General features: G+C 38.3%; 1 protein-coding gene across 2 annotated transcripts in view; it reads right to left on the bottom strand.

The window, feature by feature from the left end:
* Positions 1-1,490: 1,490 nt before the first annotated feature.
* Positions 1,491-22,859, bottom strand: part of LOC126187390 (cleavage and polyadenylation specificity factor 73) — a 78,606-nt gene continuing 57,237 nt past the window's right edge. For both annotated transcript variants that reach the window (XM_049928443.1, XM_049928442.1), the window contains exons 12-15: positions 12,752-12,936; positions 12,438-12,566; positions 11,545-11,667; positions 1,491-1,851 (exon numbers count right to left, since the gene is read on the bottom strand). In XM_049928443.1, coding sequence (XP_049784400.1) covers positions 1,747-1,851; positions 11,545-11,667; positions 12,438-12,566; positions 12,752-12,936 — 542 coding nt within the window. In that variant the 3' untranslated portion in view covers positions 1,491-1,746. The remainder of the gene's footprint in view (positions 1,852-11,544; positions 11,668-12,437; positions 12,567-12,751; positions 12,937-22,859) is intronic.

The raw sequence follows: 22,859 nt of genomic DNA, 5'->3' as shown, positions 1-22,859 counted from the left end.
TCCTCAGTTTGGCTCTGGAAACAGTTTTCCGCCACTGCAATCGCCTTGACACCATTGCCAAAATGATGTTCCATGCAATCGCTCCTTCAGTTTTCAAAATGAGACAAAATCATTGTCACCCAGAGTGACCAACAAGCTGGATGTGATAAGATTTTGTAGTCTACAGGTAAACAAAGATTCTGTTTAAATAGGCACTAACAAACAAGGGACCTATCGGTGACATTTTTGCATGTGAAGTACATCATGCAAGATCTTGCACACTGATCCAAAGCTAGTACCAAACGATCTGACAATTGTTTGGATGGTAATACGACCAACCAGCTTTCAACTTTGAGATTATCCTTGATTCCTTCATCATATATGATATCCTACTTATTGGTACATTTTTCAGTTATGCGTGAGTGCAGCAATAAAACTTTTCCAATTTTTTAGATCCATATGTTGGTGCATTATCCCATATACAATCACCATTTCATCCTAAATTTCCTTTACAAATGCCAACCAGCAATCATTACACGTACAGCCATATTACTTGTCACAACTCATAAAAACTGCACGAACAACATAAAAACAAACTGTGGTTCCAATACATATGCACACATTCAGACATTCACATTATTTCTAGTCATAGGTATGAACTTTATGACCTACCCTCATAAGGGTGTACATATAAAACAGACATAAGATCAGCTGAATGAATAAACATAACGGTACAACACATTGCACAGATGTTTAACAGGAGATAGACACAAAAAGAAGAACAGTAGCTTGTCTTCTGAACTTATTTTCTTCTACAGACTAAACCACTGACAAAAAATACAGACAGAACTACCTTACCTGTATCCTAGCACCAGGACAACACAGCTGTGTGGTCTGCAGAATAATCAGAGTTACTATTCAGTACCCCTACTATGTAGTGAATGGTTATCTTGACTCATTCCATTATCTGTATTCCACTTTGGATACTCCAATATCATGAAATTAAATGTATAATATGTTGTGTCAATATATTTACACAGCACACTATCATTCTTACCAACAGAGTATCACAATTTTACGCAATTTGGGAAAACGCTATTTGTGAGACCAAACTGTATAATTTTATAAGCAAAAATTTCTTAAAACTTTGATCAAAATTATTTCATCTGTATCATATAGTGTAATAACGATGTATTACAAAAGTATTTATTTGAAGGTAAATAAATTTTACAATACAAAGAGATAAAAAGGAATGCAATTTTTTTCCAGAAAAGGGAGGGGGGCTGACATAAGCAGCAGTAACACAATTTATGTTAAAGACTTAAAAAAAACCACAAACGGAATGATCCTACTTAGTAGTTTTGACACCTACACAATGAATAGGCTAAAAAAAAGAAAAAAAACCTAAAAGAATGGTGCCACGTCAGTTGAAACAATTTGCTTACAATCTGGGCCTAGCTAGCTTACATTTTTTCTTGGTTTCCAAATGATTTTCTCTCTCTCTCTCTCTCTCTCTCTCTCTCTCTCTCTCTCTCTCCCCCCACTTACTTAAACATTTCCTGTATGCTGTTTTTCTTTCTCTTTGTTCTTGAGTCCCCTGCTTTGCATTTAAACCTTTTATAACACTTTACTTTTCTTGTAATGGCAGGTATTCCTATATTTTTCTGCATTTCAATTCAAATGAAGTTATTTCTTCTGTTGTTGTGCTGTGTTAACAATAAAATTAGAATTTTCATAATGAATTACAAATGAAAGTTTCATGAACAGCTATGTTTTATTTTCAGTCTTGGGAGGTGCCAGAGATTGATACAGTTTTGTTACAGCTGTCTGGACGATCTGTTGGAATGTTTCATCTTCTTCACAGACCACATCCTAAAATGAAAAGAAATGCTGAGTAATAATCAGTAGCGCTGAACTATAAATGCTGTAGCAAAATCATTAATTATAAAACACACACACACACACACACACACACACACACACACACACACACACACACACACACACACACACACTGGTGTGCGCGCAAACACAACGAGGAAAGGGAAGAGGGGGGGGGGGGGGGAGAGGCAGGGGTGGAAGGAGAGGAACTCCGAAAAATTTGTCACATTACCCATTTACAAAAACTGTTCACAATATGGTCACTCTTAATCACATTTTTAAATGTTGTAATGTTGATAAATGCACATAAAAAATCACCCTTCTAATCACCATCTTCAAAGATATTAATGTTCGTTTCATTAACAGTATGCATTTTTTCCCAACACCCTATTTCCCAAGTATATTGTCCTCAATAGCATCCAGAAGATTGGAAAAGATCACGTTTTGAAACCCTTGATGATATAATCTGGCAATACTGTGCACCATGAAGAGAGTATTCATTCACACATGATACTGAGTAACGGATTTTTAATATTGTCAGATGGAGTGGGTGCATGATCCTCTTCTAAAAAACAAATGGAATAGTGTTTTCCTATAGTCTCCAAAAGGCTTGTTTACAATCACATCATGCACCTGCGGTTTTGAAGTTATGTCTCCAGAGTCTGGTCTGTATTCAGTGCAGCAACTTTATTCTTTACCTTAGATGTGAGGCGACCTTTGAAGGAATATGACACTAGCACACCAATGGAGCAGTGAACCAGGTCTGTGATTCTAAACAGCAGCAAGCCAGTCCTTCATTAATTCTATTGTCATCCTGCCCCCCCCCCCCTTTTTTTGGACAAGGAATCACTAACCATTTTGGGAAACTTTCCTTGGTTTCCTCTCACAGAAGTAACTGCTAACAGCATGGTTACTTTTTTTGTTTCCTAATGAGAGTCTTTTCACTTTCACGTTCCTGTCAGCTCACCTGTGGGCAGGTGCAGCCAGTATAGCTAACTATCAGGTGGCTTTACTCACCTGCCCACATGTCAACTACATGCCCACATCTGTACAATGCTGCCAGTGGGGTGGGCACAGTAGCTGGTACAACCTAGTGTAGTGAGTAAGAGTGTTGCCACTGTAATTGAACAATATGCCTCTGGAAGTTGATATGTTTCTCAGTAACATTTTCTAGCGTTCTCCAACAGCGCAGAAGGTAGTTGGTTAGAGAGGTCACTTCTAGCATGAACAGGTATGGCGACCGATACTCCCACAGAATTCTGCCTGTGATATGTTTAAACTGTTTGCACTTCTCATGGCCTTTAACTGGATTATGTATCAGTTTGCAACTTTCTTTTTATCTTGGACAAAGGAAAGAATCTGTATTCAAGTCCACGATATTTCTCAGCTTCTGAGCCTCTTTCATACTTTCTTAAATACATGGCAGTTTGCAGCTTATTCTCCAATACAATCAACTCTACTCATTAGACTAATCCAAACCATACTTCTTGTCAGCTTATCTATATGCTGCATAACAAATAACTGTACGTCTGAAATTTGCACCATGAGTGTGCCAAATCCAAAGCTTGTTGATGACTTTCTTTCAGTGTTACTTCTCATTAGAGAAGTTTCTATGACGTGACAGTACAACAGTATTTGAAGGGTAAATCAGATAAGCTGCACCCTAATTTTTTGTGGTTAAATTCTGGGTAAAAAGTATGAGGTAATTTTGGGACAGTAAGGTACACGGAAAACAATCAATTAAGATATAAGTTAGGAATTACTCAGAGAAGCAGAAAATCAAACAAATGGATAATTGCCTGGGGTGAAAGATATAATTAGGTCTGTACTGAAAATGAAATGGAGGGGAGAAAAGAGGTAGCCAGTAACCAAGTTTTTTTTGTTATGTTCCAAGAGATAAGAAAAGGAGACAACTTAATCAAAGATGAGTGGATGATGTTAGAAAACATGCAGGACTAAAAATGGATGTCTATAGCTAAAGACAATAGTGCTTGGAAAACTCCAAAGCAGGCCTTTATCCTGCAGCGGATGTTAAAACGATAAAGATGATGATGACGATGTCATAGATCATTAAATACATCAAATAAATATGATGAATGTAATCACTTCTTAAAAAAAATAAAGTTCTGTAGATATGCAAACAAAAATTTCAGGCAGTGATGACATGAAATATACAAAGACAGTTGCTGAACAGATAATATCTGTGATGCCCACAAAAATATTTTATATTCATAACATCCTTTTTAACTTTGATGATTAAGATCTTGGCATGCTGACCAACTGTGACCTGTACCAGCACGATACGAGGCAAAAGTTCAGATACCATGTAAATAGCCACAGAACAGCTTTATATGAAAAAAATGCACTTCATGCTGGGCTGAAGCTAGCCAATGCCCTACCAAAAAGTCTCACAACCCTTCCTACTAACAAATTAAAAGATCAGCTAAAAAGAATTCTAATTGAAAACCCTTTTTATTCCCTAGACGAGTATTATATCTGTATGAAAAGTGCTTTATAAGTATGTCAAGCTCATAGTTTTAAGTAACCTACATTATTAAGAATTTGGCATGCTAACTACAAAGTGAGCTTAAACAAGTATCAAGTACTGTGTCTACTAAGAATAGTTATCTGACGTCTCTTTCAAAAATTTACAGCTTAACCAGTAATATAATTAGAACTGAACACGACAATAGCAGACATCATTAAAAATAGTGATTCACTAATCCTTTTGAAGGTATCAAGTAACTGTTTAATACCATCCATACAGAAAGAATTATCCAACATAATAGACTGATTTTTTTGTAAGAATTAGTCAACAGAGCGAATTGAATTAGAATTTTTTATGATTGAAGGAATCCACAAGTTCATGCATTCTGTCAGAGAAATTTGACAAAATCTGTATGTGCTCCACTTCACTGTTAGTTAGCTTACTTTTGCAATGTGGAAGCATTGGTGAATAATTACATATAATATGGCAGGTCTAAAAATTTAAATGATGGGGAATGTCTAACTCAACGTGCACTTTATGAGCCAATCAAGTTTCCTATTGCAGAAGAAACTAGCAGCTCAGATACAAAGGTTAGTGACAGAGTGGTCCACCAACAGGTGTGACTTAAAATAGGACATATAATACCACTATTGTTTCACAAATTTTATAAAAGAAAATCTTGTGGAGTGGTAATCACAGTAAGTGATGATACACTCATAATGAACAGTATTTATCTTTGTGTTTCATGACAGTAACGAATTCATGTTGCTTGAACGAAAAATGTTATAAACCTTTTTGACAGTAGCCTGCTCCTCACATTGAGGTAACAGTTTCTGATCATACTTTTTTCTCTTTCAAAATAATGATATTCCTACAGGGTGGAAAAAAAGTGACAAACTACGGCATGCACACACTTTACTCAACATGTAAATGTCACTACAGATATTTGGATTCAGGTTATGACATGTTCGATATGCCCACTATCATTGGCAATGATGTGGTGCTGATGAGCAGTGAAATTCTGCACAACTCGCTGACGCGTTGGAACACCAATGCTGTTGATGGCCTCCTGAATGACTGTTTTCAGCTCACCAATGGTTTTGGGATTATTGCTGTACACCTTGTCTTTAAGATATCCCCACAAAAAGGAGTGGTATGTATTCAGATATGGAGAATATGGCAGAGGCCTATGGGTACCCCAGAGCCAGAATGCGGTCCCCAAAGTGCTCTTCCACAACATCAAACACTCTCCTGCTTTGATGGGGTTGAGCTCCGTCTTGCATGAAACACATCTTGTCAAAATCAGGGTCGCTTTGGATAACGGGGATGAAATAATCTTCCAGAACCTTCACGTACCATTTCGTAGTCACCATTCCATCAAGGAATATCACACTGACTATTCCGTGACTGGATACTGCAGATTACACAGTCACCCACTGAGGTTGAAGAAACTTCTCGATCGCGAAATGTGAATTCAGTCCCCCAAATGCACCAATTTCACTTCTTTGACGAACTCATCAAAATAAAAGTTGACTTCATCGCTGAACCAAACCATATTCGCATCAAAATCCTGTTTGTCAATTCTGTGGACAGTGCTGTGGGTGAAACACAAGCACTGTTCCATGGCCCTGGGGCTTAATGGCTGATGGGGTTGAATTTTGTATGGGAAGAGATGCAGGTATTCAACAGCAATTTGTCGCAGTGACTCCCGGTTGATTCACACCTGTTGTGCAGCTCGTCTGGTTTGAAACACAGTGTATGTCTTCTTGACGTTTTCACGCATTTTCACCCTTTTTGGACGGCTGACATTGCCAACACTGTCATGATGAACACCACCCGTTCTCTCAAACTTGTGAATCAAATTCTTGATTGTTAGCACACTTGAACCAATTGTCTTCAGCTTGAGTTCAGTTGCAAACTTCCTTTGAGCTGCAATGGGGCTGTTATTACTTGCATTGTAGGCTAGGCCTTCATGAGCACTATATGTTTGGACACACTGCACCGTCACATTTTCATGTGCAAATGGCCGACAACAATAAGGGATGTGCGCAGGCACATATGAATTCCCATCATGCCCCGTGGCCAACTGTGCAGTTTGATGCTCTAATGCAAGCTGTTCTTAAGGTATGACGATTTTATTTCATATAGTATATTAATAAAACAAGATTTACTACATTACAATTCAAAGAAAATCAGATGGCAGGATGTATACGCAGACAAGAAAAACAAATTCCCAGATTTATTCTGTTAAAAATATACTTTTCCCTAGATGAGAAATACATTTTCCTGGCTGAAAATACAGTTTTTCCCAGATGAAAGTATGCTTTTTTCAAGATGAAAATACACTTTTTCCTGTGTGAAAATACACTTTTTCCCATGTGAAAATACACTTTTTTGTGGGTGAAAATACACTTTTTCCATAATAAGTGACAGTGCACTTTCACTTAGAACTGTAAAACTTATCAATCCTTTGAATGGTAAAGGTTGTATACACCAACATACAACTTCCCAGTATTAAAGCCGTGTACTGGAAAGATCTTTGGTGCACAGCAACATGCACATTGCATATTTTCGTATTACAAAATTATAAATATGAATACCACCAAGCACAGCAAATTAGTTTCCAAAGTATCGAAATAGAAACTGCAATGCACTTAAGTCAGCCAATCATAGCTCACATCACGTGATCTCACCAGCCAATGACAGAAGATTTTGAGAGTATAGGACACATGACGTAGTCAGTCCAATGCCGCGCAAACTGCCGCAAGGCACCTTAGAGTGCGCAGTTACCTTGCACGGGAAAAATTAAAAGCTCTTACATTATGTCATAAAAGAAACAAAACACCAAAGAAAATTCCAACAGTATCAGAATTTCGTAAACCAAAGTAAAATGCATATTTTGACTTAAATTGCACATTTGTATATTCAGGCTCACAATGAAGAAGGCCCCTACCTGGTGTTAAGCTTTTCAGTGTGGCTTTTTGGATGCCAATTTCCTTGGAGTACCAGTACTGTGTTAGCTCATGTTTGGTTCTTTATTATAGCATAATGCCGTATGTGACAGAAGAGGAAAACATGCACTCGAATTTCAGTGAACAGTTGAAACTAGCCAATAGTGTGACATGAAACATTTCGTTTCAAATTAATTGACTGCCTCCATGGGGAAGAGTAATAAAAGCCAAATTTATCTAGCAAACCAACAAAATAAATTCATTGTTCTACAAGGCGATCACTGCTCGGTTGCCAAAAATAAAAATTGCACAACTGAAACTGATAATATATTTTGGTCATTTTAACTCACTTGATATCTCTCGGCCACAGAAATCCATTTTGTTTTCATTCCACGTGAGCATTGTAAATGAAAACAGCAAAACCACAAAACGTAAACATGGGTCATGTGGAGACCACCGCCCAATACAACTCAGACTGCTCTGGACACGTGCAAATCAGGCAGCTTGGGCATAGCAGGAAAATTTTTCCGGGTGGCATCTGGCTGCTTGCTGCTACTTCTTATACAGCTAACAGCCATACTTTCAGTAGCCAAAAGTAGGACAAGGCAGTGCTCATACACGACTTCAGCTCTGCGCATGCGCACGAACCCACTGCAACTCCTCAAACGAACCTAATTTAAAGAGTTGTGACATCACACTCATCGAAAGCAGTTTACTGTTACAAAAGCCTTCACCCTAATGCCTTTGACACATTTTGCTGTCAACAGATGCTTGTGCGTGCACTATGTTTCGTTGGTGTAAATGGTGCACTTTCTTTGCAACTTGTTTTATTTTGATGTTTTCTCTCATTTATGTTTTACTGCTGCAGCATTATTCTGCAGTAGCAGGCTAAAGTACAATTCTTCATTAGAGTATTAGTTCTTACAAGTCAAAAAATTACAAAAATTTAACGGAGAACTATAATAATGAAAAGTTCCTTGAATTCTAAAAAATTCCCACGGCATATACACCTTGGATGGATATGCTGGATTGCCTTCAGAGAAGAATCATATAAAACATCTTCTTGGATGAACGAGAGTGTTAGTAGTATGTCAATTATCCAGCCTCTGACCACAATTACAGAAAAATTTGCAGAGGAACATGTGCCTTTATCCATCAATCTGTGTCACTGAGTGAGTGCACATAATAATGCAAAATAAAGCATCTAGCTACTGTAGATACGTTTATATGCACTAAAATATTCAATTATTTTGAAGTAATATATGTGTATTCATTAGTTTACTAATACTGAATATGAAGAGGCGATCTGTATTTGCTTTCTTAGGAGAAGCAAACTTCTTAACCAAGATCGCAATAAAATACTGTATTGTGGATGACCGGTTTCGGTAAAAACTAGGAAGTTTTTTGTCTCCTAAGAAATATGTGCATTCTTCAATGCTGAAATACAAAAGAGAATTTGTTAGAGGCAATATAATGTACCTGCAGCTGTACAAACTTCATTCTTATAAACATAGTACGCAAGGGGCAGTCAATAAGTAATGCAACACTCCCCCCCAAAAAGCAGGTTGGTTTTATTCAGGATTCCAATACACCATATTATTCCCTGCTCTTTTGGCTACAAAACCCTTTTTGCCAACATAATCTTCATTCAATCAATGGCCTTACACTACCCTTCTGAGAGAGCCTGTATGCTCACATGGTACCACTCCACTGTTTGATGTCAGAGCCAACATCTTGCTGCATCAATAACGTCCCCATCATCCATGTTCTGTTCCTTTGGACTGCATCCTTCATGAGGCCTAACAGATGGAAGTCAGCAGGTGTGAGATCTGGGCCGTAGGGTGGATGAGGAAGAAGTTTTGTGAGCTACTTTTGGGTGCGCAAACTTGTGTAAGGCCACACATTATCATGGGGAAGGAGAAGTCCATTTGCATTTTCGTAGCGATGAACACACTGAAGTTGTTTCTTCAATTTCCTGAGGGTAGCATAATACACGTCAGAGTTGACTGTTGCACCATGAGACAGGACATCAAATAAAATAACCCCTTCAAGAGTTCCACATAATGGCTGCCATGACTCTACAGCCTGAGGGTGCAGTTTTGAACTTTTTCTTTGGAAGAGAGACAGTCTGGGGCCACTCCATATATTGCTGTTTTGTTTTCAGTTCAAAGTGATGAACCCGTTTCAACACCTGCGACATGTTTAAAAAAAAAAAAAAAAAAAAAAAAAAAAAAAAAAAAAAAAAAAAAAAAATATAAATTCCATCATCAGCCTCTTAGCATGCAAGCAATTTCACAGATGATACTTCATTGTTCTTTACGGTCTTTTGTTAGGCACCAAGAAATTTAGAGGGTGCACACCTCTCAGTATCCCAACTGGTGGAAAAGTGTGTCAGCACTACCAACAGAGATGTCCAGTTGTGCTACGAGGTGTTTGGTTATGATTTGTCAATCACCTCAAATGAGAGAGTTCACACGTTACAACACTGCAGGAGTCACTGTGGCCAGCCAGCATACAGGAGATCAGACAGGTTTGTGCAACCTTGTTGCAATGATGCATGTTCAGAAAGTAAGTGAATGTGACCACAACGGGCTGTGGTTTTTGTTTTTTTGAGGGCTGGCACCACTGAGTGGTGAGGGAACATGATAGCACGTGAACTCACACTGTAGTGTCCATTTGCGTGAAAGATGTCGGCAAAAACTTCCACCAAGTGCAAACCACATGCTGTGATCCGCTTCCTACTCATGTATGGAATAACACCGATCAAAATTTTTTCACAAGTCAAAACAGTTTATGACAAATGTGTTGTTATAAACAAAACAAGTCTGTTTAAGTGGTTTAGGGAGCTTAGTGGAGGTAGAACATATGTTCATGATGACTAGAGGAGTGGAAAACATTCCATTTTGAAGGATGAGTTGCTGCGAAAAATTGAGGAAACCATTTGTGAAGGCCACCACTTGAGAGTGTGTGAAATTTCTGCGATGTTTCCACAACTCTCCAGAACTCTCTTATACGAGACACTCACAGAAACGGGAAACACTAGGATACTGGAAAAAGTGAGCAAGATAGGTACCAAAACAGCTGATAGTGTAGAACAAAAAAAATTGAATCACTAGTGTCAGAGTTTCTTGAGAGACCTGAATTGGACAGTGAGAATTTTCGGAGCTCTACTGCGACTGGAGATGAAATGTGGCTCATTACATGCCTGAGACAAAAAGACAGTTGTCACAGTGGTGTCACACCAATTCGCCATCTGCCAAGAAATTCAAAACCACAATTTTGGGCCATAAAATCATGGCCTCAGTGTTTTGGGACTGAAAAGGCATAGTTTTGCTCAAATTTCTGCTTCATGAGGAGACTGTAAATATTCAATGCACAATGGTACTGTGAGACCTATAAAAAACCCTCAAAAGGAGCATTCAAAACAAAAGGAGGGGAATACTGACAAGAGCAGTGTGCTTGTTGCACGACAACGCCCATCCTCATGCAGCCTTAGCCACCAAGTCACTCTTGGACTCATTCGGTTGGGATGTTTTGAACTACTCCCCATATTTCTCAGGTGCAGAAATAGGTTCTGAAGTGGGGACAGAAATTGTTGGAAGAGTTCTTTGAGGAGGGGATAAAGGGTTGTGCCATGATTCACCATGTGCCTTGAACGGGATGATAATTACGTGGCAAAGTAGTCAACAAGTACATCAACAATATCCTGTAATTTCTTTAAAACAACGCACAATTGCCAAAAACAAAACAAAGAAAATCTTACTTTCTGAACATACCTTGTACACAGAATTTGCAAACAAGTTTAAGAGTAGTTATGTAATACAGGCGTGCACAATGTGCACAGGATGAGTCTTTTTTATGGTGGATTATAAAACACTGAATACATCAACTGGTAGCCTTCGCTAAAAATGAAGGACTACTACAAAGATTTAGCTTTTTTCTCTCTGTCCAAAGCAAAAAAATCACCATGTATCCTGATGTTCTGAGTCTACCATCATGTGCACTAATGACGTATTTCATACAAATAATTGCTTGTTTCACAAACAACAAATGAATCTGAAAGATGATTCTATTGGTGTGTGCGTGTCTGAACACTTGACACACAACCATAAAAGCACTGACAATCTGATAAACCATAAAAAATAAATGTAAATAGAAACAATGTGTTTTAGTGAATCACCACTCATTATTTTGGTAATAACTACAAAGTATTTTATGCATCAGTTGAATAAGGATTTTACTTACCAAGTTTACAAGATCTATATTAGCTTTCCTTCCATCAACTGTCACATAAAGCTTTTCCCCTTTAAAGATCTTGGGGACAGAATCTTCTCCAAACATTTCTTGCAGCATTTCTATCAGGCATTCCTATAAAAATAATGGATACTTTGACATATCAGAACCAGAACTTTACTATCCCATTAAATACAAATGAAATTTGCAATGCAGGACACCTGCCAAAATTTATAATTATTTTATTAAAGTACTATAGTCATTGAAAAAATTTCTTACAGATTAATATGAAATGCTGATGCACAGAAAACAAAGTACAGCATCGTATGTGCAAATTTTACATTATTGAGTGGAAATTCCTATAAGTAATAGAAGCATTTAGTACATTGTTATGTGCCTTCTCCAGTGTCCCTAGCTCCCATACAGCGAACATTTCTTCCATTTAGTTTATAACAGATTTTTTCCAGGAAAATGTATTGTGAAATCTGAGCTTAGGGCTTTAATACGGGGTGGGGGAGAAAGAAACTTTTTGTAATATCTGGTTTCTTAGGTGGAAATATTTTTCTTCAAATAAATTTGGGTTGTGGTGAACAAAGCAAATTAGCACAAAAATATACATGGAAGGAACACTAAATTTGTTCTTAACTCTCCATAATGAATAATGAGAATATTATGAAAACAATAGATTGCTACTCTCCACGTTGCAGAAATGCAGAGTTGCAGACAGGCACAACAATGATACTGTCAAACAAGTAAACTTTTGGCCAAAATGGCCTTCATCAGAATTAGACAAAACACACACACACACACACACACACACACACACACAGAGAGAGAGAGAGAGAGAGAGAGAGAGAGAGTGAGTGTGTGTGAGGGCGTGCGCAAGTCCACTTTTCAATCCTTACCTTGAAGTGCATTCTATCCATCTTTGCTTGAAGGGGGAAATACGTTGACGAGGATTCCAAGGTTTCTGCTTGTAAAACTGCAGTAAGAACAGCATCAGCATACATATCATTAACTGGAGTTGCAAGCCACTAAAGAAAAAAGAAAACAATACTATTAAACATTATGCACAATCTGCAGCGTACATAAATCACTCGAGATAATATTTCATAAATGAGAGTGTTATTGCAAAGGTTTGACTTAATTATGGAAAATGAAATTGCCTTAATCAACCATAAATACGTCAAATAGTAGTTTATGATGAACTTAAAATTACCTCAAGTGTAATTATCTTGTTTTCCAATGTGAGTTCCACAGCCTGAAATATGCGGAACTTCTTCTCCTCTAGTATCTCAATATTGCCTGCCGTTTGGGTTAAAAGATGCCTGAGGACAGGCAAGGATCCAGAGTAGTGCACACTCTGGCGCTGCATAACTTGACTCATACTCATGTCTGTATACTCTGCAATATTTGAAAAACTTTATAGCAAAAAGGGAATAAAAATCATTAATATTATAGGACAACTACTTTTATTTTTAAGTATTTTATAAAAAGAGTTGCCAACACAAATTCTCTTTTACCCATTTTGTTCTTGAATGCAAACAAAAGATTTGTTGTGCACCTTTTTTTATTCATATTATTGAACATATTTTAAAACTAAACTAACATAAGTTATAAACGGAATTTTGTTTTTCAGAATATCTCCAAATAAGCAGGGTCTATCCAGCAAGAGACATGGGAGCACACACACACACACACACACACACACACACACACACACACACACACACAGAGAGAGAGAGAGAGAGAGAGAGAGAGAGAGAGAGAGAGAAAAGAAAAGGGTTGGGGTTGGGTTGTTTGGGGGAGGAAAGCAGACAGCAAGGTCATCGGTCTCATGAGGGAAGAACGGGGAAGAAAGTTTGCTGTGCCCTTTCAAAGGAACCATCCCAGCATTTGCCTGGAGCTACTTAGGGAAATCACAGAAAACCCAAATCAGGATGGCCGGACACAGGATTGAACCGTCGTCTTCCTGAATGCAAGTCCAATGTGCCACCCACTGCATCACCTCGCTCGGTTGGGAAAAGAGAGAGCGAGAGAGAGAGAGAAATTATATACATATCTTTGCAAACAGGTCTCACCTAACACACAGATATATTAATTTGGTATCAATTTGATGAAAGTCGACATTTAATATATACTGATTTGTACTACATGTACCCAGGCTTTGCTAACACTTTAGACAAAATAGACATGCCTGCTAGAGTCTGTAATAACAGAAATTTCTTTTCAATGACACGAAGTGCTATCGTGTGGACTTTCAGGCCACATATGAACAGAGTGTTATCAGACATAATGTAAGAGATGAGGAAGAGTGTGACACTGAGAGTGAGACTATAGAAGTAAAGATCACAATGGGAAAGGACGGAATACAAATAATCAGACAGTAAATGGCAATGGCAGCTCCAAGTCCGTCAAGTGGCACTCCCAGTCAATTTTAACACTGCAAAAATGTACGCAAATGCGGAATGTTGCTCATTTGGTACAGTAAAGGATTGGAAGCTTAGAATTTTGTTAGACACAAGTTCTCATGTACCTGTGGTAAGTCTGGACCTCGTGGTAAATAACCCTTGAAATGGGATATGTGGAGTTCGGGGTAATGATGTACAGTTGCTATAACGTTTCATGTGAGAACAAAGCATTTCTGGGAAAAGATGGACTTTTGTTCCATATAGGTTAAGAGTATAGTGCAAACCTAGGGCCAGATTGCCTATATAAGCATCACGTTAAAACTGGTCATGGTCAACGCATGGTAGAACTCAAAGGGGAGCATTGTTCCATATGGGAAAACCTGCTGTCAAAGCCACATTGCCACACAGGTCATCCATCTCTCATGAAAGATGGATCAGTTAAACAGCATACACAACTGCTAAGAATCAATTTGCATGATAAAGTACCACACTGTAGATAAACTTAGGAATGGAACTACGTGTAAAAATATTGTGTTTTGTGGAACCACTGAAAGAAACTGAAGAGCTAGACAGAGCACAGGGTTTTGTGCACAGCAGCACTGAACACATGCAGGAGGTACTTATAATGCTGGGACTGATCACATCAATTTGTCTAAGATATTATAACTGTATTATGTCAAAAAGTGGAGCATTTAAAATGGACAGAGGAGATTAATAACAGAGAAGTTACTGTCAGAATTCAAGGAACTATTTAATCCTCATGGCTCATTACCAGCAACCCAGGTAACACAGCACAGGATCCCAACTGGGAATTAATCACCTGTGTACTAAAGGCCATACAGAATGCCCCATCACTTACTATCGGTTATGCTGGCACTCGTTAACAATAATCACACCAATGGTCTATGGGTAGTGTCTCTGACTATTAATCAAAATGTCCTGAGTCCCAGGTTTGAGCCCTGCCTCTGCTTCAATTTTAAATAAAAATCAGCATTGGTCGCTGGATATTTCCGGCATAAGAATTCACCCTCATTTTGCCAACAGCTTTCTCAAAGAGGGTGGATGAGCAGACACAGGTTCAGAAGACTCTCTTGTCCACGGAGTGGGAAACTGCCCCTAAAGGTGGAAGAATCAGCAATGATGAACGTCATGAGGATGCAGAATGCCATGGAAACCACTGCACTAAAGACACATAATGTTTATCAACAGGACATGTGGCCTGTATCTGAAGACGTGTCATGATGATCTCTACATTGGCAAGAGATTCCAGAATACTCCCCCATTCGGATATCCGGAAGGGGACTGCCAAGGGGGAAGTGGCCACAAGAAATAGAGTGCATAACCAATGAAACGGTAACATTTTACAAGTTGGGGCGTAGGATGTCAGAAACTTGAACATACTTGGGAAGCCAGAAAACCTCAAAAGGGAAAGGCAAAGGCTCAGTCTAGATATAGTGGGGGTCAGTGAAGTGAAATGGCAAGAAGACAAGGTTTTCTTGTCAGATGAATATAGGGTAATATCAACAGCAGCTGAAAATGGTATAATGGGAGAAGGATTCATTATGAACAGGAAGAAAGTGCGTTACTGTGAACATTTCAGTGACACAATTGTTCTCATCAGAATCAGCAGCAAACCCACATCAACAACAATAGTTCACATATACATGCCAACATCACCAGCTGAAGATGGAGAGAGAGAGAGAGAGAGAGAGAGAGAGAGAGGAGGGGGGAGGGGGGGGGAGAGTATACGAGCATACTGAACGGGTAACTCAGTACGTAAAAGGAGGTGAAATTCTAATAGTTATGTGGGACTGGAATGCGGTTGTAGGGGAAGGAGAAGAAGAAAGGGTTACAGGAGAATATGAGCTTGGTACTAGGAATGAGAGAGGAGAAAGACTAATCAATTGAGTTCTGTAATAAATTTCAGGTAGTAATAGCAAATACTCTGTTCAAGATTACAAGAGGAGGGGGTATACTTGGAAAAGGCCAGGAGATATGGGAAGATTTCAGTTAGATTACATCATGGTCAGACAAAGATTCTGAAATCAGATCCTGGACTGTAATGTGTACCCAGAAGCAGATATAGACTCAGATCACGATGTAGTACTGAAGAAGAGTAGGCTGGCATTTAGCAGATTAGTCAGGAACGATAAATGCGCACAGAACTGAGACACAAAAGTACTATGGAATGAAGAGATACACTTGAAGTTATCTGAGGCTACAGATACTGTGATAATGAATATTTCAGTAGGCAGTTCAGTTGAAGAGGAACGGTCTCCTCTACAAAAAAAGGATATCACACAGTTAGGAAGAAAGAGATAGGTGCAAAGAAGATAACTGAGAAGAAACCAAGTGGAACTGAAGAAATACTTCAGTTGATCCATGTAAGAAGGAAATATAAAAATGTTCAGGGAAGGTCAGGAACACAGAAATACAAGTCACTTAGGAATGAAATAAAAAGGAAGTGCAGGGGAGTTAAGGTGAATTGGCTGCATGAAGAATCTGACAAAATCGAAAAAGAAATGATTGTCGAAAGTGCTGACTCAGCATAAAGAAAAGTCAAAACAACCTTTGGTGAAACTAAAAGCAACAGTGGTAACATCAACAGTGCAACAGGAATTCCACTGTTAAATGCAGAACAGAGAGTGGATAGGTGGAATGTGTACACTGAAGACCTCTGCTGTGAAAGAAGAAGAGACAAGAGTAGGTTTAGAAGAGAAAGTGTATCCAGTATTAGAATCAGAATTTAAAGGCGCTTTGGAAGACTTAAGATCAAATAAGGCAGAAGGGATACATTACATTCCATTAGAATTTCTAAAATCATTGGCTGGAGTAGCAAGTAAACGGCTGTTCACGTTGGTGTGTACAACGTATGACTCTGGGGATATACCATTGGACTTTCGGAAAAATATAATCCACACAATTCTGAAGACTGGAAGCGCTAACAAGTGCGAGAATTTTCACACATTCAGCTTAACAGCTCATGCATCCAAGTTGCTGACAAGAATACTATACAGAAGAATGGAAAAGAAAATTGGGATGTGTTAGATGATGATCAGCTTGGTTTTAGGAGAAGATTGAACGTGGGTCTCAACATCATAATAATAGAACCACGTCTCATCACAAGTTACAGTTCTCTTAAGAAACATCTTGTTCTCATTTGCGTGATTCAAAAGCCCTTCACAGACTGCAAGGCGAAGGTCTTTCTAGTCTTGACTCATGAGCTGTGGGAAGTACTTGGCAGCATCACGAAATATTGCAAAGATGCTGTGTCAGGATTTCATGACGTGATCCAAATGATATGTTACATCCTTCTGCAATCTCTCGCACAGTCAGTCTTCGATTGACATGAACAATTTTGTTGGCGTTTCTCACATGAGAATCATCAGTAGATGGCAGAGAGCGTCCTGAACGAGGGTCACCTTTTACTTCTGTCTGGCCATATTTAAACCATGTGAGTCACTCATAACACTGAGTACGGCTGAAGCACTTGTCACTGTAGACTTCTTGCATCATTTGGTGTGGCCCTGTAAAGGTTTTCCTGAGTTTCACACAAAATTTAAAGCAGATGTGTTGCTCCTTTAACTCTGCCATCTTGAAATTCGTGAACTATGCAACACAAAGTTTTACTCAATACAGCACCGAACAATAACTAACACACGTAGAACAATGAAATTTCTGGCAGTTTCCACACTAAAAACTGGCACGTGCAGGGATGCCAACCGCATTTCGTTCGAACATACCAGTGTTCCAAAATTACGAAAGTTCTGGAATTTTTTGAACAGACCTCATATACACCAAAGCAGCAATGGTTGAACTAAAACAAAGGGTCAGGTGTGGAACTGAAATTCAAGGAGAAAGGATATCAATGATCGCTGATGACAGTGAAAGTGAAGAAGAATTACATGAGCTGCTGAACGAGATGAACAGTCAAATGAATACAGAATATGAATTGAGAATAAACTGAAGAAAACTGAAAGTAATGAGAAGTAGTAGAAATGAGAACAGTGGGAAACTCAACATCACGATTAAATGGTCACAAAGTTCATAAATTCTGCTACCTACGCAGGAAACCTAAGCAGTCGGAGCAAGGACATCAAAAGCAGAGTAACACTGGCAAAAAGGGCTTTTCTGACCAAGAGAAGTAAACTAGTATCAAATGTAGGCCTTAATTTGAAGAAGAAATTTCTCAGAATGTATGTTTGGAGCACAGTGAAACATGTACTGTGGGAAAATTGGAACTGAAGAGAATCAAAGCATATGAGATGTGATGCTACAGACCACAGTTGAAAATTAGGTGGGCTGATGGGATAAGAAATGAGGAAGTTCTGCGCAGAATCAGAGAGGAAAGGAATATGTGGAAAACACTGACATGATGAAGGGACCATATGACAGTTGTGGAGCCATCAGGGAATTATTTCCATGGCAGTGAAGGGAGCTACAGAGGATGAAAACTGTAGAGAAAGAAGGAGACTGGAATATATCCAGCACATGGATGTAAGCGCTACTCTCAGATGAAGAGGTTGACGCAGGACAGGAATCTGAGGCAGACCGCATCAAACCAGTCACAAGACTAGTGACTAAAAAAAAATAACTGAGGAAAGTACCAGCTTGTAGGGTGCACCTGTGGTGTGGTACTGATTAAATTTATTTTACTGTGCCTTATGCAAAACATAAATTCTGTATGTGTGTGTGTGTGTGTGTGTCTAGATACGTGGTAAGATGGCACATTTTTTAAAGTTAATTACCGGTCTAATTATGTTGTTGTGTTTGCATCTTATAGGTAAGCTATTTAAATTGGGTGGTTTGGAATTCTTTTGTGCCATAATTTTGCTTGAACTTTTGTGATATCAATTTTGAAGTTGGTCCCCCCCCCCCCCACCCACACACACACACACACACACAGAAGTTCCTGTGTGTTTTCTTGGTATCTCATGGTGAGATCAGTGGTGAGGACACAAAAATGTCAACATACAAAAATCAATTTTCATTACCAATGTAATTTTGAGGTGAGCAATCGAAAGAAACTGAACAATGTGCACATGTTATAGTTTTTAAGCCTAAAACAGATAAAGAACCATGAACATTGTACAATATTTTACAGCAATAAATTTCAATAACTGAAGATGACATATAGGTTTCAAAACATTTCATAATAAATAAATAAGAAATACTTTCTGTTTTATCACACACAGTTAAAAAACAAATTTAGTTTGCAAACATGGTAAAAAACAGCAACAAGAGTGCTCAACTCAGACAAATGGATACTGAATAGAAGTTTGGACAGAACTAGGTAGTATTGATTCTGCTGCGACTATAAATACCTCAATGGCCGTGTGATTACTGAAGCGTATCCAATACCATATATAATGGAAACCCTTAATAATTTGGGGCAATGTAAGTATTTGTTCACTATAGATCAGGCAGTGGCAGTCAACATTTGGAAGGACAATAGAGGACAACCAAAAACTCCGTTTATAGTTGCTTGGGGCCATTACCAGTATTGGTGCATTTTTTTCCCCAAAAATGCATCTGCCACATTTTAACAGCTGTTGGACATAAGATATTCAAGCTGACACAGTGTATAGTGTATTTAGATTATGTTATTGTATTTGCTGCAAATATGAAAGAGCATGTACAAAAGTTGTGGGAAGTTCTGAGAGACAGCTTTCAGCATACTTAACTCTTAGTGTAGGAAATTGTCATTTTGCACTACAAAAAGTGAATTACTTGGGACATGTAATTAGCTAAGATGGAGTAAGAACAGATCCAACGCTGAATGCTGTATGAAGTTTCCCCAACACCTCACCTCAGACAGACAAGAAATTACAGTCATTTTTGGAGATAGCAGATTAATCTAGGAAACTTATCCCATGGTTTGTTGAAATAGCACAAGCTCTCATGTACTTTCTAATGAGAGGTGTGCAGTTCCTTTGGACACTGGAGTTTGAACAATTAATGGAATTAATATCAACTTCCTGGTTACAAGAAAGAGCCGATTTCATTACATGAAGCTAATGGTCATGTGGTACTTTGTGTTTTTCGAAGAGGTAAAAGCTAAGGAACAACGTCACTTATGCATCACAGCAATTGAATAAAAATGACAACTGCTCTACAAGAGAACAGATGTCAAGCTGGATATACAATGTTACATACTTCTGCAGCTATTTGTATGGGAAAAAATTGAAAGCATTGACAAATCACACAGCACTGAAGTGGTTATTGGGATTGAAGGATCTGTTGAGTAGACTTACATGACAGTTGTTGGAACTGAGCAAGTTCAATTTTGAAGTAGTTCATAAACCTGATAACAGGTACTCTAATGCAGATGGCATTAACAGAAGATTGGTGTAATATGTAGACTATGTCATAGCACTGCAAAGTGACACAGAGCACAAACCACTGATGTGGATTGCAAACTATCTGCAACACATCCACAGTTCACCATTCATGATGGTGTATTTATTAGGTAAGACACAGGTTTTAGGTGTCAGATAATGGTTTCTCTCACACTGTGAGCAGAAGTACATGACTGCATGTTATGTGGTCATGGAAGGCATAAAACCATGGACCAATGAACAGCCAAAAATTACTGGTGGAGAACACAGACACAAGATGTAAAGCAGTATGTTAAAGTCTGCATGCTACGTGCACAATGAGCAGAACTAAGCCATCAGTGTGTGACACTACAGAGTTTGCCGAAAGCTAGTAAACCTTTCAAAAGGATCAGGGTGGGCACTTTAAGATCCTGAGCTAATAACAAGCATCAAACCAGATACACAGATTAGTGAACACAGGGCTGTCGTAGTGAGATTGAATATTGTAACTCCCAAATCTTCCAAAAATAGACAAAAAATACACCTATTCAAAAAAGCAGAAAAAAATTCATTTGAAGCCTTCCTGAGAGAGAATCTCCACTCCTTCCAATTTAACAATGCAAGTGCAGACAAGAGATGGCTTGAATTCAAAGAAATAGTATCTACAGCAACTGAGAGATTTATACCACATAAATTAACAAACATTGTAGTTGATCGTCCTTGGTACACAAAATGGGTCAGGATGTTGTTGCAGAAATAACAAAGAAAGCATGCCAAATTTAAACAAACACAAAATTTCCAAAATTGGCAAACTTTTACAGAAGCTCAAAATTTAGTGCAGACATCAATGTGAGATGCTTATAGTAATTTCCAAAATGAAACTTTATCTCGAAACCTGGCAAAGATTCTATAAAAGTGTGCTAGCTGCAAGACACGGTCGATGCCTTCTCTGCATGATAGCAATGGAAATACTATTGATGATAGTGCTGTGAAAGCAGAGTTACTAAACACAGCCTTTCAAAATTCTTTCACTAAAAAAGACGAGGTGAATATTTCAGAATTGGAATCAAAAACAGCTGCCAACATGAGTAACTTAGAAACAGACACACCCAAAGTAGTGAAGCACTTAATAAAACCAAGTCTTCTGCATACCAATTAGGTTCCTACTGCTGATGCAATAGCTCCATACTTAACACTCATACACAACTGCTCGCTCGATAAAAGATCTGTACTCAAAAACTGGAAAGGTGCACAGGTCACACAGATAGTCAAGAAAAGTAGAAGGAGTTATCCACTAAATTACAGATGCTTATCATTAATGGCAGTATGCAGCAGGATTTTGGAATGTACAGTATGTTTGAACTTTATGAATTACCTCGAAGAGAACGGTCTACTGACGCACAGTCAACACGGATTTAGAGAACACTGTTCTTATGAAACACAACTAACTCTTTACATACACGAAAGGTTGAGTGCTATTGACAAGGGATTTCAAATTGATTCCGTATTTCTAGATTTCCAAAAGGCTTTTGACACTGTACTGCACAAGTGGCTTGTACTGAAATTGAGTGCTTATGGAATATTGTCTCAGTTACGTAACTGGATTTGTGATTTCATGTCAGAGAGCTCACAGTTCGAAGTAATTGATGGAAAGTCATCGAGTAAAACAGAAGTGACTTCTGGTGTTCCCTGAGCTAGTGTTATAGGTCCTCTGCTGTTCCTTATCTACATAAATGATTTAGGAGACAATCTGAGTAGCTGTCTTAGGTTGTTTGGAGATGATACTGTCATTTATCGTCTAGTAAACTCATCAGAAAATCAAAACAAATCGTAAAACCATTTAGGAAAGATATCTGAATGGTGCAAAAATTGGCAATCCCTAAATCACGAAAAATGTGAAGACATCCATATGAGTGTTACAAGAAATCCATTAAACTTTGGTTACACAATATATCAATCTAATCTTAAGCCCATAAATTCAACTAAATACCTAGGAATTACAATTAAAAACAATTTAAGTTGGAAAGAAAACACAGAAAATGTGGGGAGGCAACTCAAAGACTGTGTTTTATTGGCAGAACACTTTGAAAATGTTACAGATCTAATGATGAGACTGTGTACACCACATTTGTCCGTCCTTTTTTGGAGTAATGCTGCATGGTCTGGTATCCTTACCAGATACGATTAATGGAGTATGTTTGTTTTGAACAGTAGTGCTGCTGACAAGATGACTCTTGCGTATGATGTTATTTTTATATATTTGACGATGCTGGCTCTAATTTTGTGTTTAAAATTTGACGATGCTACTATGGCTCCAGTATATTAGGACATGTTTTATAAAACAGATCTGAAGATGGTCATTACAGACCAAAACTGGTAGTCTGATGACAAAAAATTTGTGGCCATATATTTGGGTCATTGTTCAATTCGCGACCATGTTGCAGCTTGTGATACATCGAGAAAGTTCAGAGAAGAGCAGCACATTTTGTATTATTACGGAATAAGGGAGATAAGTGTCATGGACATGATTCCTGGTTCCAAGGTCCATATTGGGTTATTGAGAAGACCTGGGCAGTGAATGTCAAACTACAGTTGCCTA

Source organism: Schistocerca cancellata, chromosome 5 (genome assembly GCF_023864275.1).
Source record: "Schistocerca cancellata isolate TAMUIC-IGC-003103 chromosome 5, iqSchCanc2.1, whole genome shotgun sequence".
Classification (NCBI taxonomy): Eukaryota; Metazoa; Arthropoda; class Insecta; order Orthoptera; family Acrididae; genus Schistocerca; species Schistocerca cancellata.
This window is presented reverse-complemented; position numbering and strand designations above follow the sequence as displayed.